A 22,837-nucleotide genomic window follows, 5' to 3' on the forward strand; every position below is an offset into this window, starting at 1 on the left:
TCCTCCACATAGTAGTCTGTCTTTTAGGGAATGGAGAATAAGGAGGCCATCAGCATGAGCTTTGGGTTCTGAAGGTGCTCTGCTTAGGCTGCCTCATGTTTTCTTGATGCAGGTTCTCCCTTGTAGTCGCTTCTGTTATTTTTAATTCTCTGTTTGGTCATCCTTGAAAAGAGATGGATAGAACCAAGTTCATTTTTCTGGCACAGTCATTTCTTCATCCAGTGCATATGTTGCTTCCACATTCCAAAAGCAACACTATCTCCAGTAATTTTTCACCCTTTAGAAGGAATAAGCAAAACTAATAAAATACTAGTATAATTGTTCATTCCTAAGCTAGATAGCTGTTTTGATATTCCATGGTAGTCTAGATTCACAATGGAATTATTGTTTAGAATTCTTCTTTGCTTCCATTCCTGCTTCATTTCTTCAGTCTTGCTACCCAGCCTCTCTAACTATTACTTCTTAATGGAACTGTAACTGTAAGGTTGTCTCAGTTGTCTTTAGCTCCTTGTACACTCGGCAAGAAAAGTGAGGATACTGTTTTCATTAGATTTCATTCATCTAATTTAAATTTTTTTCTTACAGAAAACACATATTCTCGGTAAATTTACTCTAGAATATGAAAATACAATGCAAATTATATCATATATGTTAAATCTACTAAAAACAAAAATGTTCAGATACTTGAAAACACCATGCATGTCCGAAGTAATCAGAATTTCTCAGATGACTTCGTTCATAGAGATCTAAAAGATATTATGTGGATATCTTGGTGTAGTACTATTCATCAGAACGGCAATATTTACTCGTTTTCCGTTATGAACAGGTTTATTATTGCACCATCATACGAGGTAATGATAATTTCTTTAATTTTTACACATTCATGTTTGTATTTCACGGTGTTAAAAGTCAGCTGGAATTAATGGCAGTAAATGTTGTGACACCTAGGTAGGTTGACCAAATCTATTTAAATCCGCAAGAGCATTCTCTATGATGTGAAGGGCAGCTGGAGCTTCGGGGAAAACACAAGTAACTGGATGTTTCTTGCCGCATATAGTTTTTCTCTCTCTCTCGCCATTGCTAAAACATACTATACAAACATAGTATAGCTCAATCTCTAAAAGAAAAAATAATGAAATGAGTTGCTCTACTGATAGGCCTAGGCTTACACAACAGCAACAGCTCTCTCTCTCTCTCTCTCTCTCATCATAACAATGCATTCGTTCCTTCTCTCTCTCTCTCTCTCTCTCTCTCTCTCTCTCTCTCTCTCTCTCTCTCTCTCTCTCTCTCTCTCTCTCTCTCTCTCTCTCTCAATGCATTCGTTCCTTTTCGTTGGACATTGCTCAAATTTAACTCTGGATTTGATTATGGAAGATCGTGTTTCCGATTATGCAAGCATTCCGTTCAATGTGGTGTCATAAATTCATTTGTGTAAGGTTGCTTGGTAAGTTATGTCGAAAAACATTTATTTTGCTCAGAACTGTCACTGCAAATTACAACTTGAACGAATACCGTAAAACATAGTACTGCATTTAAGTATCAATGATTTCAGAATCGTAGAATATGATTGAAAGTTATAAGAGGTCAAGCAAAAAACAAACACAATAAGACGGAAGCTCCTCCCCTTTCTAAAGTTGCCAGATGTCGCATTATTGAGCAACGTATGTCCGAAGATTTAAAAAAACTATCCTCACTTTCCTTGCCGAGTGTACATCAGCTTTCTTTTCTAACACTCTCAACACTCTCTGTATCTTGTTGCCCAACACCTCCAATTCCCTCTCTTTTTGCTTTAGTGCAGAATGGCCAAAGTTGTCCCAGTTCCAGGATTTGTAGTCTAAATTCCATGACTCATTCCTGGCATTCTGGGACTCTTCATGGATGTCACAGGTGTTGTCATGCAGTAGTGGTGCTTCTGTAAATTTCATCCTTGTCCTCAGTCATTGCTTCTTGATGCATGAGGTTATCTAGTTTTTTTGGGGGGGATATTGGTTTTTTATGAACTTCCATGGTCGATGTCATCACTCTTGCAGCTCTTGCCATGTTTCTTCATTGACAAATGGGCAGGATTTGTGACTTGCAGTGACAAAGGTATTCTTTCTCTCTCAACTCTCAACAATTGTCTCAGTCTTAGACCTTTTAACAAGATATGATTTGCCATTCTTTCTCAGCTGGTAAAGTACTTGAGATGCTTGTTTCCATATCTTATTTCAGCAGAGCCTCATTTAATGGAACAATTTAGCCCTTCTGACTTATTTGGTTATTAGTCCCTATAGGTCCAGTGTATCTCAGGAAGTTAGGGCTTGCCTTGGGCATGGTGTTACAGCAGTGATCTCATTTTCCTCTTATTCACCTGTCAGACATCTAGCAGTGAAGGTGTTTTTACTAGAATTTATATCCGAAGCTAACAATGGGTGTTGTGTGAAACTGTCTACCACCCGATAATGTTCGGACCTGGGAAGTATTGGTATGAACTCATGTTGATAACTTGGTGGCAAAACTATCAGTAGAAATGACATGGATCCCCGGGATGGGCTAGGTCTGGAGATAGGATTTTTGGCATTCTGTCCAGTTTAACCATGAGGATGATTGTAATCTTGTAATATTTTATTCTAGCAAGCAGGTTTGCGTACTGTATAGAAACTAAAATAATTTTAATTGCTGAGTCATGCATCATGGGGCACAGATCATAAAATGCTCTTTAGATTGTATGAAATCCTTGTTTTATCAGAGCTTTTAAATGGGTTGGAGATATACTCATCAACTACCTCAAGCCACTTGGAGATTTTGATTTCTGTGCACCTTGATGATGGTAGAATAACTACAGAGGCATTTAAAAGAAAAATTTTGTTGGGTTCCAGCACATGTGGGAGTTGATAATGAAGAGGCATACAGACTAGCAAAGCAAGTTACAGGTAAATTGGTTCCGAGTAGAAATCCACTTTTGCTTAAAGATTTATTCCCTCAAAAACCTTAATTTGAGAAATCTGGCAAGAACAATGGGACATGATTAATCTCAACAAAATTAATGAAATTAGAAATGTCATATTTCCTTGGAAGTATAGAAATATGTCTATGAGATGGGAGACAGCATTATGCCTATTATGTGTAGGACATACTTGCCTAACACAAATACGTGGTGGCTGATGATTACCAGCAGTTTTGTAAAGATTGTTTGCTCCCTTTGAAATATGCTAGGTGAATGCCCAAGTTTTGGGGATCTTAGAAATCAATACTTCTCTGAACCTCATTGTGGGGATGGCAGGTATATACATCCTTGACTAGATTTTTTAAGAGGATATGTGGCTTACTGTATGATGCCAGCAGCATTATGTTGTTTAGAGAAGCTGGGCCTCTACAGAAGCTCAAAATTTTTAATGATTAATTACCTTAATATTAAGAATATAGTAGATTAAGTAATGTAAACTTTTGAATTGATACCAGCATCAATGACCATTGCTGTTATGATGCCAGATAATAAAAACTTCATGCACCTGGATAAGAATTGCATAGTTAATGTAAGGCTGTTTTAAGATGGATGTTTATATAAAAATTTGTTGAATCATATAAACATGTTCTTTAATTGAAATAAATATGCACTTCTTTCTTTTAATAGGAGTATGTATTGAATATACAATATGTGACAATGACTGATAATTCATACAATAATGTAATAATTCCTGTCCTGTAGTTCAGTTGTTTATATAATTTTTAAAGAAAATGTGCAACATAGTGATCACCCTTTATGAAAGGGGGGAATTCTCATTTTTGCATGGTGAATTTTACATTACCAAACTTGTTTTTCAAGACTTTTTATACATTATATATGGTTATATAGTCGATATTTGTTGGAGTAGTCATGCAGAGATAAGTTCCATGGCACTGTGTAAAGCAAAATTCATGTAGCAAGAACTTCCATGTGAAATAAAGAACATGTACTGTACAAGTTTTGTATAGTAATCAGTACATGTACAGTACAGTGGGTCGGTTTACTCGTGGATCAGCCATCGCAGCTTCAGTTATTCTAGGGTTTTTCTGTGGAATACATATCTGAATATATTGCAGATGATTCGCCACTTCGGGAATTTGTCTGTTTTATTTATATCCAAATATATCGCAGGAAATTCACCACTTCGCAGATATTGATTGAAAAACTAGAATATCATTTTAAACACTTTAATATCATTGAAACACTTTACAGTAATGTCATTTCAAACACTTCTGATATCACTGAAACACCACAGTAATGTCATTTCAAAGTTTAAGATTAAGATAAAAGTACAGTACAGCAAATCATTTGGGTACTCAACAGAGATCGAAGTTGCATGAAGATGATGCTGATGAATTATTAGCTGTGCAGTGTACAGTACTACTGTAGACTCCTCAGTTACTGTAGTGTACAGTGTTGTATGCACAATGTAGAATACATGTACATACCTGTAAAAAATAGAATATTGTGTGTCAAACACCAGTCACATTATGATGGAACCTTAAACTATCATTCTAAAACACTTTAATATCATTTCAAAGTTTAATACAGTGTATTAAGATTACGTAAATCATACGGGTACTCTCCAGTGATCAGTGTTGAGTGAAGATGATGATGAATTAGCTGTGCAGTACAGTGTACTCACAGTCTAGAATACCTGTAAAAAAGTAGAATATGTACCTTAAACTATCATGCTAAAACACTTTACTACTATTTCAAAGTTGACAGGCAGCTGCTGCGTCTGCTTCTTCATGCTGCTGAGGAGGTTTGTATAGGGCCTCAGTAACCCATCAAGGCCGTTATTGAACTTTAAGCCGTGTTCTATACGTATAAGGACCCCGTGCCAAAATCTTTTCCTTTCCTCCTTGAATGTCCTCATAAATTCACACAAAGTCCAAGGACAGGCCCTCGTCCTCCTCCTCCTCCTCCTCTGAACCTGACGATTCTTCGTCCTTGCTGGCAGACTTGGTCAGCTCTTCTAAATCCTGGTCTGTCAGGGGGTGAGAGTGGGCATCAATTAGGGTTCTGACCTCATCCTCAGTGATGTCATCGAATCCTTCACCACCAAGGATCTTTGCCAATCAGACTGCCTTGTCAGTGGCAGAATGCTGAATGTCTTGAGGAGAAAAGCCCTTGTAATCGTTCACACACACTGGCCACAACTTCTTCCAGCAGGCATTTAGGGTCTCTTTCTTCATATCCCTCAACGATTGGCTGGTGACTGTCAAACATGTAGCAATCGTGAATTTCCACCAATACGCTTTCAGCGTAAATTCAGTCATCGTCCATTGCCTTCACAAGGTGGCTGAGGAAGTTTCACGCCCTGGTCCATAGGCTGGAGGAGAGAGTTGGTGTTGGCAGGGAGGAACTCGATCTGGACTCCGTTGTAATAGAGATCCACAGGGTGGCCACCAGCATTGTCCATAACCAACAATGCCCTGAACTTCATGCCCAGGTTGCTGAGGTATTCCTTAACTTTAGGGATGAAACTCTGATGGAACCAGTGATCCGTTAGGACTTTGGAGAACCAGGCATTGGAGTTATGCATCCAAAACACTGGCAACATGTGCTCATTCTTATTCTTGAGGGCCTGGGGTTTGCAGACTTGTAAATTAGCCCTGGCTTTAACGTGAAGCCAGCCACATTGCTGCACACAATGAGGGTAACCCTATCTTGTGCCTTGAACTGGCTTCGTCCTTCATGATGTACGTTCATGAAGGCATCATCTTCCAGAGGAGGCCAGTCTCGTCCATAGTGAACACCTGGAATACAGTAAAGGATTAAAATTAATAAAATACGTAAAGGTAAAGATGTTTAAAATTGGAAAGAACAAGGGAATTCAGTTAAAAATGTAATAAAAAGTATAAAGTTGAAATATTTATCAGTAAGTTATTCATATACCCCAGAACACCATAGACAAAAAACCATGGATCATATAAGACAAAAAAGTTCACATTACGCAATTTATACAGATGGGCCTAAATCACAACATGGAGTAGGATATGCACCTATATCCCAGAATAAGTCATATCAGTTATCTTTGCCTAATAATGCCTCAGTCATCACAGCAGAGTTGTGTGCAGTTGCAGTAGCCATCAAAATTATAAAGCAAATATCATTCAATAATTTTGTGATTTTTAGCAACTCGAGAAGCGCTATAGAAGCAGTTCAAGGTTACTACTTAAAAAATAATATTGTCCAGGAAATTAAATATGAAATCCACAAATTGTATAATAATGGAAAAAATATTGAAAAATGTTGGATCCCTGATAGAGCAGCTAAAGAAGCAGTCCACATGGCAAGAGCAAATGTAAAAATCCCAATTATTGATTACATAAGGGACATAAAAACAATCATTGTAAATAAATGGCAAAATATATGGAACGAGAAACGTATAAATAATAAATTAAAAGATAAAATCCAGTGTTGGAAAATGGAGCTCATCATGTCAGAGAGAGAAAGAGACGCACACAAGTAATTCTGACGTGTCTGCGAATAGGCCATGCTCATTTGACACATGGGCGCTTGATGAGCAGTCCACATGGCTCTCCTCCCTAGTGCCCAGAATGCAAAGTGTTGATAACAGTCAAACATGTGTTGTGTGACTGTCCAAAATATAACCAAGAGAGAGTATCAACCTTTGGAAATAAATCGATGGGGGAAATTTTGTCAATCTTATACATTTTCAGTCATTCCAGTTTTAACATTCATGAGGAAGTGGAACTTAATAGACAAATTATAAAACTAAGTAAATAATGAAAATACAAAATATAAAACCATGTAAATAATGAAAATACAAAAGCTCGTAGGGCATTGAATGAATAAAAAAAAAATGTATGTAATTCTGAATTTTAATTTTTAATTTTTTGAAATTTATATTTTATTCTCTTTAATCATTATTTTTTTTAGGCATGGAAATGAGCAAATGTATTTATTGTATGCATGTGTTTCAGAGTAAAAGCATATTCATTATATGGTTTTTTTCTTTTAAATTTCATTTTCATTTATTCATCATCATGCAAATGACCTATTTGGTCCCAGTTTTGGGCCTATGGGCTAGACCTGGTATTTCATCCTAATCCTTCAGGCCAGCTGTATGAGAGCTGATAGACAGCTCAGTAGTCTGGTTAAACTATCTTAATAATAATAATTTGGCAGCATACCCTCTTTTAAACAAGTTTTATTGAATATTATTGCTGCTTCAGCTGCTTTTATTTTATAGAAGACTTTTTCTATTTTCCTTATTGTGGACTTCTTTTCATTGGAGGTGCGTGTTAACAGCTCGCCTATATTTTTCATTTCATGGGGGAAAGTCAAAATAATGTGGATTCTGTTTTTATATATTCTATACAAAGTTAGAATATTGTAACTTGAACAGTTGTGGTTGCTTATGCAGTTGTTTCCACGACGTTTCAACAGACTTTTCTGTTATTCTCCAGCGGGAACTAGTAGAGGACTGGCAGGCTCTATAGGTCCTTCCGAATTTATACACAGGCTTCAGTGGGGGGGGTCAGGGATGGCGACTGCAACCAATCAAAATTCACCATCCATGACCCCCTACTGAAGCCTGTGTATAAATTCGGAAGGACCTATGCAACCTGCCAGTCCTCTACTAGCTCCTGTTGGAGAATGACAGAATGTCAAAACATCGCGGCAACAACTGTATAATCAACCATAACTGTATGAGTTGTAATATTTTAACTTTGTATAGAAAATATAAAAACAGAATCCACATATTTTGACCTTCCCCCATGAAATGACAAATATAGGCGAGCTGCTAGTGTGCACCTCCAATAAAGAGAAGTCTGCAATAAGGAAAATAGTAAAAGTCTTCTATAAAATAAATGCAGCTGAAGCAGCAATAATATTCAATAATAATAATAATAAAAATGTATCAAGTTGAAACCAACCTGTTCTGGATGGTAGCCATTATCGCTGACTAACTTACTGAAGGTCTTGGGATATTCCACTGCCGCTTCTTTGTCTGCTGATGCAGCTTCACCATGCAGTGAAACATTTTCAAGTTGGAACTGCTTCATGAAATGGTGGAGCCACCCCCTGCTGGCCTGAAGCCCTTGAGGAGCTGATGGTGGTCCTGCTTGTGTCTCTTCCTCTTCTTCGGCGGCTTCGACAAAGCCTAAGAAGTCTGCTTCATCTACTAAGTCATCACCTCCTGTCTCTCCACCAGTTGAAAATTGGTGGCAGAGCTGCCATGCCTTCTTGCAAGCAAAGATGTGGCTGAGGGGCACGTTCTTCTTACGGTCCTGACCTTTCTCTGTCTCTTTGGCTTTTTGAGACTTGACAGTATTGTGCATAATAGGTCATTATTTTGGGTATTTTTCCCTTCAGGATTTATAGTGTGTGTCTTGCATTTCATTTACCCCAATGAAAATTTTCTCTTTATACACTCAGGCCTCAGCAGGAATCTCAAAAAATCTTCAAAGCCACCAGCCCAATGGAGAATGCAGCTATCAAGACAAAATTATTAGGCTTTGGTATGCAGCTTCTTGAGAACATTGATCCAAATCCGGATAATTTTGTTTGTGCAGCGATCATTCACACTAGGACACAGCAGATAGGTTGTCTTCTACGTTTGGAACCAAACCGGCAAGCAGAGGTAAGCTTTTTTTAGATATGCTTGAGCTGTTTAACCTTTTTTGTTTCTGTTGAAAGTTAAGTCAATGTCAAAAGTCAGCTATTTAAACCTCAGACTGCTTTGTGATTTTTAAGGTTAAATCATTTACTAAATATAATAAAACAACAAAGGTATTAACATAAAACTTTAGCTGTGCTCCTTTTAATGCCAAAAATTTTCCAGTAATATTTCCAATTAAATTAAAGTTATAACTGCTTTATTAATGTCTTGTAAATGTTAAAAATAACAAAAACATTTACTTCTGTTAGGGCTTCTAAGCTTGTTTGGTATGTTAACATTATTAAAATATTAATGCAAGTTTTATTTTGTATAGGGGTTATGCTGTATCACCAAGTCCATAGGATAAGCTGCTTTTAGTCTGTATACATATATTCATGTTCAAGTCTTCCTTCTTTTGTTCAAGTCATCTTTCACTTTCTTGTATACTTGAGGGGTTTCTGTTTCACCTATGGCAATCACAGGTTTAACTTTATTTTTTTACATAGTACTATATGCAGTGCATATTTTTTAAAAATTATGTCAGTACTCTGGAAGTTATTAAACGTTGAACTATGACATTTTTACATTCCCAGGTTGGCACAGGAGTCATAGAAAAATAGAGAAAAAATTATTACACTGCTTGATTTTGTTTTTGAATTATGCAATAAAGATACAATATTTATCTAATTCATGCAACACAAAAATTTAATGAGAGATTCATTTGAATTAATTCTTTTTAAGTTTACAGTATTCCTTATTTGCTTAAAAAAATAAAAGAATTCCACCCTTTGTGGTGTTATAGTTCATAATAGCTTTAGCTTTCATGATGAAATTTCCTTGCTTGCCAATTCCACCCTATCTGCATTTTGAACGTAGACAATAGTGACACCTCCCTCTCATCTTTCCATTTCATTGCTGTAACTTCTGAACTTTCCTCAGAATCAGAAGGCTATGATTCCCTGTTATTTTAGTCTGATGTATTTATTAGGTTGTCATAATTATTGCTACAAGTTTCTTCATCATTCATTTTGATTTTGGTGGATAGTGAAATAGAAAAAATGCACTCAGGGCATTTGACACTTGAAGCTCTATTATAAAAGTACACAAGACACACCACCATCTACAGTACTGTATTGAGGGAAATTGACACTTAATGCTTGCTGATGAGAAAGAAAGGATAGAGAGTAGGAATACATCAAAGAAAAAGTCAAATTGTGATCATAAAAATAAATATGGATATTTTAGGAATATTACATGTTTTATCATAATTGTAAAAAAGTACAAAGCTATTGTTTACAAGTGCACTCAGGACAGGAAGGGAAGGGATTACCCATGTAAATAAAAGGTGAAACTTTTTGTATGTATCTTTTCTGATACTAATGGCTTACAATGAATAATGGGTTTGTAAAAAAAACTTTTACAATATAAAAGTTTCTTATTACTAACCTATTAATATATCAGTAGCATGAATCACAATTTAGGAGGGATTATGAAACAGATTAGCTTAAGATAAGGAAGTCTAGTTCCAGAAAAATAGTAGTGTTCACAAAATTTCTCTGATGGGCTTCCATTTGTAATGGATTTGCAGTGGAAGATGAACTTAAGATAATACTCTTGCCAAAGAAGAGGTGTAATGGCTGTTACTCCAGTGAGTCATGAAATGGAGGAAGATGAAAGCTCTTCTCCACATACTGTATAGCATGTGACCTGCAAAGGTGTTGACAGTGCCAAGTGCTTGCTCTAAGAGTGATGAGAGAAGATGCAAGGGCCTGAACCTAGTGACTCTTGACTCTTGATCCTGATTGTATTAGGGTCCTCTCTGAATACAGCTGCATAAGCTTGGTAAAAAACCTGGTGACACCAGTAAAAAAAAAAAAAAAAAGTTACAGATACTGGGTGATTTTGATGACTTGTAGTAACAAGCAAGAATGACGAAAGGATTCTATTCAACAGGGATAAGGCATAGGGGCCCCTCACAGGACACAGAAGACACTCCAGTTGAACAGGAGGAGGCACACCTGGGATGGCTAAGAAGTCAGACAGAAAACAGTCCTTGCCAGCTGATTGAGTCTTGGCTGTGAACTGTGGAACAAATCAGAGACCAAGGACCTTGAATGTAATACTTTGACAAACTTAGAGGGAGCCAAGGCAATTAAAAACACTTTTCTGCGAGTCAAATTTAAAAGAGAAGCTTCTGAAAGATGCTCCTAAGGAGGCTTAGATAGGCTGCTACATCTAGGTTGACTTCTAATTTGGTGCTTTTACCAAAGCTCATGAAAAATATTGAAGATGTGCATGTCATTTCTTACATCTGAGTCATAGGGAGAGAGAGACTAAAGACAAGGCAGAGTGGTATAATTTAATAACAGAGAGAGAAAGAGAGAGCTTCTTGGTGTCCCTCAGATGTACAGTGAAGTTTGCTAGGAATGGAATAGATTAGCCCCAACAGGATGAGAAACATGTTTATAGCATAATAGAGAATTTTCTTGGAATGGTGATTCAAAAGATCTCTCGCTGAGACTGTGTTTGGTGAAGTTGCAGCAATTTTGACCGAGGATGAAACTAGTGGAAGTGTGTCTGCTTTACAAAACACTAGTATTTGGGAAGAGACCAAGGATAGCCCATAACATGTTACTAGAGGTCTGTAATCCACTTCTGTGGTGGTCAGTAGGGAGAGATGAGGGTCTTCTAAAGAGTTCACTGTTGCTGGAAACTTATAGAGGTTTAAAATCCACTTCTGTTAGGGTCAGTAGGGAGAGATGTGGGTCTTCTAAAGAGTTCATTGTTGCTCGAAACTTAAGTGGTCCGAACAAAGGAAACTTACAGATGTAAAGATAGTCTCAGCTGACCAGCTTTGGAGAACAGTGTAGTGGAAGTCTGGCGTTGAACATGGCAAATAGATCTAACAAGGGTGTCCCCCCACCTGCCACTGTCTTGAAGATGTTGGTTAGAAGAGATATCAGATGGGAGAACTTGACCAGTCCTTCTGAGGTCATATGCAACAACATTTTGGCTCCCCAGAATAAACTAAGGCACAGTGGTGACATCATGTCTTTCTGCCCAAGGCAATATCTCTACAGCCAATAGGCAGAGTATTCCTGATCTTGTCCCTTCTTGATTCCACAAGTAAGAAATGGTGGTGGTGTTAATGTCATGATTTTGATGCAGTGACTTAACAGGTCAGTCACAAATAGTTGCAGGCCTAAGGACTGCCTTGAAGCTCTAGGAGGTTGATGTGCAACCAGCTCTCCCTCTTGGATTAAACACTTTACTCGAGACTCCGACAGATGAACTCCTCTGCCTAAGGTCGAGGCATTTAAAACATTAGCAGATTGGAGTCAGGAGGCACTCAAGGAACTCTTCAGGAGATTATCATGACCTTCCACCAATGAAGGTTGCATAGGAGAGGGATCCTGATGGCTATAGATGCATGGAGCAACTGCATTAGTGGCAGTGAGGAATCAAATTTTATAGTGAAACTAGATGGCAGTCAAGACTTAGCTATCAATAAGGATGAATAACTCACTGGTAGTCTCTGGAAGGCAATGCATTCCGTAACACTATCGAATTGACTCTATAATCCTTGTGACTCTGGCATAATCTCATTGATGGCACTGTTCTACATCAGAGTCTATTTTGTCACTGAAGATCAGCCTTATTACTGGGTTAGAGAGAGCTTGGGAGGTGAAGCAATCAGTTGAGACGGCAGTGTGGGATCTGCATTGAAGTGCAAGTGGCAACTGAAGCAGAGAACTTCCAACACCAAAGGGTCCACGCTGATGAGACACTCAGACCTTCCAGCTCCTCTGAAAGCAGCCTTCAGCCTGGAGAGAAGAGGGTAGAGAGGACATAAGGATATCATCCACACCCTTCCCCTGGCAGGGAACTTGAATTTGGACTTCTCACAATTTCCAGGACAACAGGGTGATCTGGAGCTACAAGGCTTGGAAGCATGCTGGGCAGCTCTGACTGAGGTTATAGGAAGCTTGCTGTTATTGCAGTGTAGGTGAACTTTGGCATTGGCTAGATGAAAATCACTGGTGATGTGGAGATTTGACTTGAGAGTTGGAACACACAGTAAATGACAGGGAAGCCAAATTTACAGTTAATGAAAGTTACTCTGGTGGTATATAACTGTTCCCCCTAACACAAGTTGTATGTCTCCTGGAAAAACCTTAGAAGCCATGGGATTACAGACAGAAAAGTCCACAGTTAACAGCATACTGGAGGGAGAGTGTAGGGATGATAATAAATTCCTGCACAAAAATAGCAATTTTACAGCAAGGTTTAGAAAAAATTTGTGTCTGCACTTAAGAGTCAGTTTCTTGCAGATTATTTTTCTGTGCATGAATTAACTGCAAGGAACTGACTGAAGTGCAGAGACATCTTTTGTCCTAAGCCTTGCTGTAAAATCATCTTCAGCAGAATGAAGAATTGGTATTGAAAATAAAGGCCCAGCTTGGGCAGTAGGTTGGAGGGGGAGAGTCGAACAGACAGCATGAAGGCAGAAGCAGCAAGTTTAGCAAATAATGAGACAAGCAAACCTCTACTAGGAGTAGATGGGTGATGCTTAGAAGGATGGTATATGGAGAGGCAAGGATTCCTCAAGCAAAAAATAGTAGGCATCAAAACTGGAGACTTTTATTTTGTTGGGATGCAACCCACATTGGCAGGACCCACAGAAAAGATGGAAGCTTCATGGGAGGTGTCCCTTAACTTGACATTTGCATTCACAGAGCCACTAGGTGAATCATAAAATTTTCCAGCAGGTGAAGCATTAAGTCTCTTGTAGGCATGCTGCTGTGCTTACTTGTGCCATGGTGTAACAGACCAATCAATCTTTATAGACATCGCAAGGTAGATCAGGCAAGCACTGACGGCCCCTATACAAGGGCACTGTAAATGGAGATCTTTTCCTAAGGACAAGAAATGTACTAAAGGACCTATTCTTCTGCACACTAGGAATTTTAGGCACAATGATACATAATAAATGCCAAATTGAATCACTTGATAGTAAAATGCACTGATTCTGAACCTTGAATACAATTTAACATACTTAGCTGAAACAACTCAAAATCATGAATAAAGGAAGATTTATTTAGCTGAAACTGAATGATTTAAAATCATGAATAAAGGAAGATGTAATTAGCTGAAACTGAATGGTGAGAACCAAAGGTAACCATAACACTGGCAGGATAAACAGGAAGCAGACCTTAAACCCTGATAGGAACAAGGAAAGGGTTATAAAATGCCTCACTAGAAACAAACTAACATGAAATTGGCGACTTGCTGAAAATTGCTGACTTTTCTAAAATTAGACTGCACTTGAAAATTACATGATAAAAGAAAAAAATGCAAAAACACAGGAAACACAGCAACAGCAGACTACTCAAAGTAACGCCACAGAAGTGCATCAGTTGGCAGCTGAAAGGTAACAAAATGCAAATTCCCATGAAATCTCATGCATCACATTATGAAAAATAAGGTGAGATGGAAATGCAATAAAATGATCACTTAAGGCACAAGAGACAAGTCAGATGTGCATGAAAATTAGTAGCATGGCATCACAGAATTGGCTAGGCATGCACAGAGAGCTCTTTCTTAGTAACATCTCTTAATTGGCGTGCTTGGATGCTTTCCACAGCCAAGGCTATTTTAAGATTAATTAATATGTTTGTAATACCTGAAAATATATAATAGACTGTAGATTGTAAAATTAATAATAATAGTAATGTATTTTAGCAGTGTAAGAAAATATTTTCACATACTGCAACCCAGTACACTCCTGCATCATGGTAACAAACTACACTCATAGTAATATACAGTACTGTAGTATAATACCTTTCTGCAAAAGCTAAGCTTTTTATATTTTATCAAACAAAGCAGCACTAGTATGAATAATGGTTAGTACTAGCAGGAGAACTACAGTAATTAAAGATTTAGAATTATGAACGTTTTAGGGAACCCAGGGGAAATACATCATGAATCTGTTTACTGTATTAATAATTTGCATTCCATACAGACATCAGTAAGTCTACATAATTAAGAATACTATAGTTGATTTCAAAAGTCATACTAGCTGGCTTACAATAGGTTAGTTAGTTATAAATGATTTGTTTAACCAGACCTCTGAACTCTTTTAGGGTTCTTCTCGGGCTGGGAGGCTTACAATAGGAAAAGTGCTGGAAATCCCCTAGCATCAAAATTACAATATTTTTTTATGTAAAGTATGGTTTAAAAATGTCAACTTGAAGATCAGAATTTAAAAACGAACAGGGGATATCTGTATAAATCTCAGAGTAAGGTCCAAGATTTGAAAATTATGATTGTTTTACTGCCCTTTTTATTCAAGTATGATCATGTTTTTAAAAGTTTTTGTAACATGTCATTTAATTTTAATTTTTTTTTACTTACTAGTTAAATTGTATACCTTCTCAGCAAAAGACGTGTGGCATTTTATGCATACCAACTGACAATATCTACTAATAATATATTTTGTGTTTCAGATGTATCGGTTAACTATTCGTGCCAGCAAAGAAACTACCAGTTCCATATTGGCAGAATTATTAGCAGAACAGTTCTAAAGAGATACAACAAGGATTGGTTTTGTCGTCCATGGCAGGCTGCATTTTTAGCCAGAATTGTGAATGAAGGTTTAATAAAAGCATGCTGGAAGGCCGGTGTCAGAGAAAAGCCTCAATTGTCCTAGTGATGATGATGATGATGATGATGGTGATCCTATGATTTCCTCCCTTTAGAAGGTGACATAATATGCCTTAGATATAAATAATTCTTGTGGAATCAATTCTGTTTATTTTGAATTTATTTTATTTTATAGATATTTTTTATAAATTTATTTAGTGAGAAATATGGTCCTACTGTTAGCATCCATTCTGTTGGATGGCTGGTAACAGAAGAGCCAAAAGCAGCTCTTTTATTTTGTAAAAGAGTTGAGGTTCATATAGTAAACTATTCACAGAGTATATGTATATAAAATGAATTTGAATTGTAAAGTGACAGTTGGAGACACACAGTTAGGACATTCATGGACTCTTGTATAAGGTTATTTTATTTGTTACCCTGGTATGACATTGTAAATTGTTAGAATGTAATATATTAGATTGAAATATTGTCAGAGATTGTCATTGATAGTATATCAGTAGTCGTTATCTTTTGTTACATAATGTTACCTGTTTCCACAAAAAGATATGCTGAGATTGTGTTTGGAATGGTTCTTGAAGGTCAACTTGATCATATTACATCCTACAAATTATGCAAGTTTAGTAAGTAAAAATAACAACAGGGATGATTCATGGTATGTTTATATGACTGGTAGATAGCCATTGACATTTGAGATGGCATTTAGTTTTGAGAAGTCATTAGTTATTTTTTTTCTTTTTTGTATAAGGGACAACCCCTGTACAGTATTTGTATCACTTGAATGCTGTCTTCCACAGAAGTAGGATGGTTTGTGCAAGTCTCTTGTTATACTATTGTTCTTTCTTTTGTATTGTATGAGTATGCTTCCTGCTTTACTTTAGTAGCATAGGAAGAACAGTCTAGTTAATTTATAATTGGTCTTGTCCTTTTTTGTTCCTATTGTTGTTTTTTCCCTTCTTTTTGGAGAGATTTATTTTATTTAGCTGAGATAAATGAAAAATTAGTTGCTCTACGTTTAAAATATTTAGCATTTTCAACAAAGACATTCACCAGGGCGCAGTCCTGAAGGTACGCTTATACAGGCACACCTTAAATCATCCCTCTTTTTAAAGTGAATTAAACTTGATTAGGGCTAAAGTTCCCAATCATATGGTTATCTGGCCAGATTTGAAAGTATGAAATAACAGTGGAGAGATCTCATCTGGTCATTGTCAACATTCCTTCCACTCTGTCTTTTGGCCATATCACAGTAAGAAGATAGCTTCCTTATGCACATAGGTTATTAGTGGTGGTAGTAATGTAGATAAATTGTGTAAAGATATTACCAACACTGATGGCTTGAGGAAGCAAGCAGATTCAGGTAAAGTGTGTGACAAATGACGTGTACTTTTGAAAGTCTGCTGTAGCATCCCATTGATCAGTGTATTGTAAAGATAAACTTGTGCATTGGTAGGTCATTTTCATTCCTCATGTGAAAATTCATTGTGTATTATAGAAGTGTGTGTGGAAGACTGCGAGATCATAATATCATTTTGTTATTAATGTTGTCATTATTACTGTAATAATTTTTGTCAAGATTGCATCTTTCATTCATCTGTAGTCCAATCATGGAGACTTCAGTTGTACTTTTTTTTCCAGTTTTGTTACTTTTTCATCCTTACCATATCATGCATGAACCTTGTCATAACTAAGTACCAATCTTCCCTCCCCCCGAGTTTTTTCTTGTTAATCCCATTTTAATTTAATATTCTCTTTATGTTTAACCAAATGGGCAGTGGTCAAGTTTACTGCTATGTTCAGATTTTCCTGTCTATTCTCTCTCCCCTTCCGCAGTGCTGGACAACAGACAGGTTATTTGAGAAGCTTTGATTTGCAGAGTTCAAGCTCAATTTTTTCCCCTCCAAGATCAGTATCCTAGTAAGTACCCTTAGTATTCAAGAAATCTTGTGTTCTAAGGTCTTCTCTATACTGAGTATGGAATTGCACACACAACCGTGAAATAGTTTATTGCCTCAGATGCATGGTGTAAATCTGTAGGTTATTGCATCCTATAGTGTAAAATATACCAATAATTCTAAGTTCAATTAGGGAAAAGTGATGCCTTTTCATGTTTATGGAAATGTTAAAACCAACCTTTTCATTTTCACCATTGTTAAAAGTAGATAAATGAAAATAGATGAAAATGGTCATTTGGATGGAGGTTGTTTTACAGTTGAGATTTTACCCAGTTTCACCCTTAAGCACTGACTTTCTTGCCTTGAAGAATGGCTTAAGTGTCATAAATGTATTTAAAGTAATATATTCTATATTGATGACTTGGTCTTAAAGGATATAATCTATCAAAAGTACAGGATAATTTGGTTTTGATATTTGTCATTACTTAGACATAAATGAGTGACTTCTAGGCTGCCATTAACAGCTTTTTCAAACTTTTTAATAACAAATGCTATTTTGAGCATCATTGTAGACAACCTTTGTATGACATGATGTCACTGAATATTTTATTTATTTTGGGGCTCTGATGTACAATTTCTGATCTTGTATTTGTTATAATTTGAAGCTGGACTTTAAGTTAGTATGTCTGAGAGATTATATTTTCCCCCATGGAGGTTTTTATAGTTCATGTTGCCTTCTAAAAGTTTATTCTTGTTGTGACTGTGGTGTCAAAGTGACCTCTTTGAGATTCCCCAAATTCTTGGTAGGACCGGCATCGTACTATCTTTTTGGAGTTGTTGTAAGAAGCCAATTAAGTATTTGATCACCAGATACTATTTTCCAAAGTCCTATCACTAGGGCTGGTGCTTGAGGGTATGTGTTTCACTCCCCTCCCTTTTTATAACACCAGGATTCACATGCATTTAGCTGGTTTGCATATGCTCCTGATCTTAGTTTCTTTTAAAATGTTTTATTTACAATGTAGTTTTGAAATTCAGTTGTCATTAGAATTTGGTTTCTTTCTTCCCTTTAAAATATTGAATTTCATTAATAAATAGCCTTCGTAGATCATTTGATTTATGTAATGTATATAGACAGTACAGCATATAATTTTGTATTTTGATATGTTAGACAGATTGGGGTTAAAGATTTTGGGTTGTATATTGTGATAAATAGCTGATAACCTTTATTTTGAGTAGAATTTTTTTTTTTTTGTTAGTTTTCACCAGTGCTTAGCAAAGTAATTTCTTCAGCAACTGTCTTCTCATGGAATGCCTTGAGTGTCAAATGAGATCAGCTTTATTCACATTATAATTTTGATATATGCATAGTTCCTTAAATTCAGTTTTTTACTTTTTCCCGTGGTAGTTGTATGATACAGAGGCAGCTATCTGAGGCCACACGCTTGTAATCGAGGGTTTCAATGTATCTAGGGAGCTGCAAGTGAGCAGTTTTGTTTTTTGTTTTTTGTTTTTGATTTTTAGGTTTGGAATTTTCCTGTCTTTTCCTTGTCCTTGATATTTTTAACTGGACATTGAGTTAACAGCACACATTACTTTTAAGACTTAACAAATAATTGAACCACATCAGTGATACTGTATAAGCATCATCAGTTCTTGTGACATTAGATGCTGCGTGTCTAATCTACTTTTAAAAAGTGAGAAATGGGGTTTTGAATGGGATTTTTCTTTTAAACATTCTGCAGACATTCCAGTCAGGCACGCAGCTGTTCATTTTTGGCTTTACTCTAGTACTGGCTTCCTCAATATAACAAAGTGCTGTTAACCTGTTCTTACATTGGATGAGGTGTTGCTGTTATCTCTGTTGTCTAAGGTGATGCATTAGCATATCTGAATTTTGAACCATAGAATGTCTTCAGTATAATTTAAAGCTGTGTGAAAACACACCGAAGAAACTAATTTAGTACACGAACAAAGCTCTTATGAGTTGAAGGTACAGTAATCTCAAGGAGGATGTTAACTAGTTTTACATTGGGTCTTTAATTCTGGTCTTGTGTAGCATAGGTGTGAAGTGTCCCTTAGGAAGGTATGCAAGGGTATTTAGTTGTAAGTGATGGCTCAGGAGGGCGACATAGTGTGTTCGTCTGCCTTCAATGCATCTGCCTGCACAAATTTGCTGGCAACAAATGTTCATTGACATTTAAGTCCACCTATGTTTGACATGATCTGGAAGAGACAGATTGTAAATACAGTAAAGTACAGTATATCATTGAATCAAGTGGGTGTTGAAATATTCAAAGCAACACTGCAGAATTCATGTTATGAAATGTGCAGTGTGTCATCTAAAGGAAGAAACATTCGCTTGACTGGGATTTCCTTACTCAAAATTATGATTGCCGGTATTTTGACTTCAGAATAGGTCACTGGAAAGCCTCAAGAAAACAAGAAAATATGAAATAGATCAGTGCTTTGTCTTCTGCATTTCATTAAAACTAGTATTGATATGAAACTTCTCTACTGTTAGTGAGGTGTAATAGTTTAAGGGAAATTATCATCAAAGTATGTTCTAGCATTCAAGTTCTGGCTCAATTGTATTAGGAAAAATTAAAAGACTGCACGACTAGCAGGTGATTGTTTCATTACCTGGATATGAATGCTTGGTATGTCCTCATTTTATTGCCATAACAACATTATGTTTTCTGGAGATTTTCCACTGATGTCAGAAATGTGTTACACACTGAAATTATTGTAAGAAATGGTTATTAAAATAAATGTGTATATTGAAATGCAATTTTATTTACAATGCATGAAAAATACATTGATATAGGGGTTATTCAGAAGGCATATCTACTAAAACTGTATGGTGTGCATGTGAATCATCACAACCAATTACACACGATGCATAAGAAAACAACGCAGTTAGTCTTTATTGCATAGCAAGTTAGACCCTCCGAAAGTCACCTGGTGCAAGCAAATGCTCAATTTGTACAAGAAAAGGTAACTGTACTGTGGCTGAATGCAAAAGAAGAGGATAAGCTCCAAAGAGACATTAAATTTTCATTTTAAGGATTCCCCAGACCCCCCTTCCTATTCTATCACTGAAAAAGTGGGCTGCTGAATTTTACCAAGACAAGCCCTGATTTTAACTTCAGTGGAGATGCGTGAAAAACTGAACCACCGTTGTCACTGATGTAGTGTGGAAACCATTCTATGCTAGGTATTGGATGACAGTAACCTAGACCACTAGTATCCATATTTAACTATTTTGACTGGCATCTTGGGGATGAGAAAATTGTCTGTAAGATGAATACCACAAGTAAATAGAGGGGCTGACAAGAATAGAAAACTCCAGGACACTAGCCCATTCCAAGGCTGATTCAAACATTTTTACATTAATGGGTTTAAGACTTTAAACCAAAAAAAAGTCACAGTGGAAATGTTGTCCACTTCCCAAAGATGCAAGATATTTCTGCAAGACCCTTAAACTATAAAGCCTAACACTTACAAGACCTCAAGAGTTTTTTTTAAATAAAATTTTATTCTATATTAAAAAAGGTCTTGTAAAATATTTCTTATTGGGTAGACTGAAAAAAATTTCTTAAAAAATTTTTGATGCTTAGTTCCCCACAGGGGTGGCGCTATTAAACATTTAATGCTGTGCACTGAAGGCATTACTAAATGGGTGTCTGCAGCAACTCTCAGCCCTCTACTTGCACTAACTAAGCCTTTTTACTTTACCTCCACTTCCTGCTCCCTTTCCTCAGTCTTGCTGTCCAACCTTGAACTGTTACAGAACTTCCTAGTGGAACAGAAGTTTTCTCTCGAGACCATCTTTACACCCCTTGTGCTTCATATCATTTATTTGCTGGATCTCTTCATCTTACCAATCCAATGCCCTTTTTCACATTATTAAATCCAGAATGGGTGAAAGTGCCCAGTGCTTGGCTCTGAAGCCTAAACGTTATAACTCAATCTTATTTGCAATCAAGTGAAATTTCACATTTGATTGTTCCCATAGAAATACAAACCATTGCCTTTTATATAGGAGTGTTCCTCAGCACAAGCTGGAAAGATCACTGAAACTTGGCAACAAAATGGTTAATTGAAGGCAGGTAGGTGAGCTTGAGGAAACCCCCACTCACCTGCCATAAGCCAACATTAATTTCTTTGGTCATGGTAGAGTTAGGACATCTTGCTGCTCTCTGACTGACCAAACGAACTAATTTAACCTTTTTTACTGTATGTAATGTGTTTGTTTTTTGTTCAACAAGGATTTTAAACAAAATAAAAGTGTGAAGGACGTAAGTTGGTGTTGGATTGCTTTATTTCCTTGGTGTTAACATTACCAGTTAGGTTGTTTTGCAGAGGTAGGTCCTGCAAGGAGTGCTGGCTGGTCTTTATAGTTCAGGAGTTCAGTAACAGGTGAGATGTCTTCTGTAGAAGCACTGATGGGGTTCACAGAACATTCTCCTGGACCAGTGTCTTCCAGTTTCCTTTCCAGACAGAGGACTGTTCCAGGCTCTTCCCCTATTTGTACTTAAACAGAAGAGTTTGCACTTCCTTCTCACTCAGCAAGTGTATAATCCCCAGATCCTGTGCACGCAAATAGAAGGTTCATGTGCAAATAAATGGTCACTGCTGTCCACTATCGCTGGGTATCATGATGCTATAAAAGGGATTTTGACAAAGGAAAAGTCTATTTCTGGGCTCGACCTGTGTCACCCAGTGAAATGGTTCCAATAGCACTCATTTCTATAGGTATAACTATTGCTAAATATACCAGAGAAAAAAGCTATCCATAATACCGGGGTTACCACCCCCAGAGCGATCACCATAACAGTGTCGGTATGCACTAGGGGTGAGTGGACTCCACTATCACAGGTCTTCGTCCAATAGATCTCTCTATTCTCAAATTCCCAAAATTGGGTGTGCCGTACTAAGGAGAGTACATAATCTCTGGAACTTCCACATGCAGTCAGAGGGTTCATGCACAAAAAGTTGCTACATTACAATACACCTGAGTACCATGCAGACACTTGAGGAGTTCCTGGTTCATCCAAGGCTCCCAATAGCACACACGAGCTTTCAATGGTATCCTCCACTACACCCTTTCCCAACCCTGGGGTCGCCAAGCATTTTTTCTAGGGTTGCCAAGCACTCACAAGTCTAACATCAAAAAATAATTATGAATTCCCTATTATGAGATGCTTTCAGCATATGCTATATTTCTATGTTGCCACAATTATAGACCATATTACTGCTGATTATGCATAAAAAATTTTGGGGGTTATTATAATTTTAATGCAAATGCCCTAACCACCAATACTTTGCTGGCTTCATAAATCTACTCATGTATATATTTATATACAGAAAATTTTAATAATGTATGTTTCATGCTGGTGTCCCTGAGTATCATACTGGTTTGATAGGTGAACAGAATCTTGTGTCCTCCGAATGTGAAATGCCCACGTCCAGCCTGAGCCAGGGAGCCACACACTTTCTACAATTGAGCCACGAATGGAGAAAATTACCAGTGAAATCCAGCCTCAGGGCTCCCATTAAAATCAGTTATCAGTTGATAAGCAACAGTTTTATCTTTAGTTTGCTTTTCTGGAATGTAACAAATTTTTCTGATGAAAATGTTCATATTAAAGTGAATTA

The 22,837-nt window shown here is 36.9% G+C and overlaps 1 protein-coding gene across 6 annotated transcripts in view; it reads left to right on the forward strand.

Moving 5' to 3' along the window:
• AP-2alpha (adaptor protein complex 2, subunit alpha) overlaps window positions 1-19,962 on the forward strand; it is a 110,220-nt gene extending 90,258 nt beyond the window's left edge. For all 6 annotated transcript variants that reach the window (XM_067114183.1, XM_067114181.1, XM_067114185.1 and 3 more), the window contains exons 19-20: window positions 8,399-8,603; window positions 15,128-19,962. In XM_067114183.1, coding sequence (XP_066970284.1) covers window positions 8,399-8,603; window positions 15,128-15,205 — 283 coding nt within the window. In that variant the 3' untranslated portion in view covers window positions 15,206-19,962. The remainder of the gene's footprint in view (window positions 1-8,398; window positions 8,604-15,127) is intronic.
• The last annotated feature ends 2,875 nt before the right edge of the window (window positions 19,963-22,837 follow it).

The sequence above is a fragment of the Macrobrachium rosenbergii genome, chromosome 13 (assembly GCF_040412425.1).
Source record: "Macrobrachium rosenbergii isolate ZJJX-2024 chromosome 13, ASM4041242v1, whole genome shotgun sequence".
NCBI lineage: Eukaryota > Metazoa > Arthropoda > Malacostraca > Decapoda > Palaemonidae > Macrobrachium > Macrobrachium rosenbergii.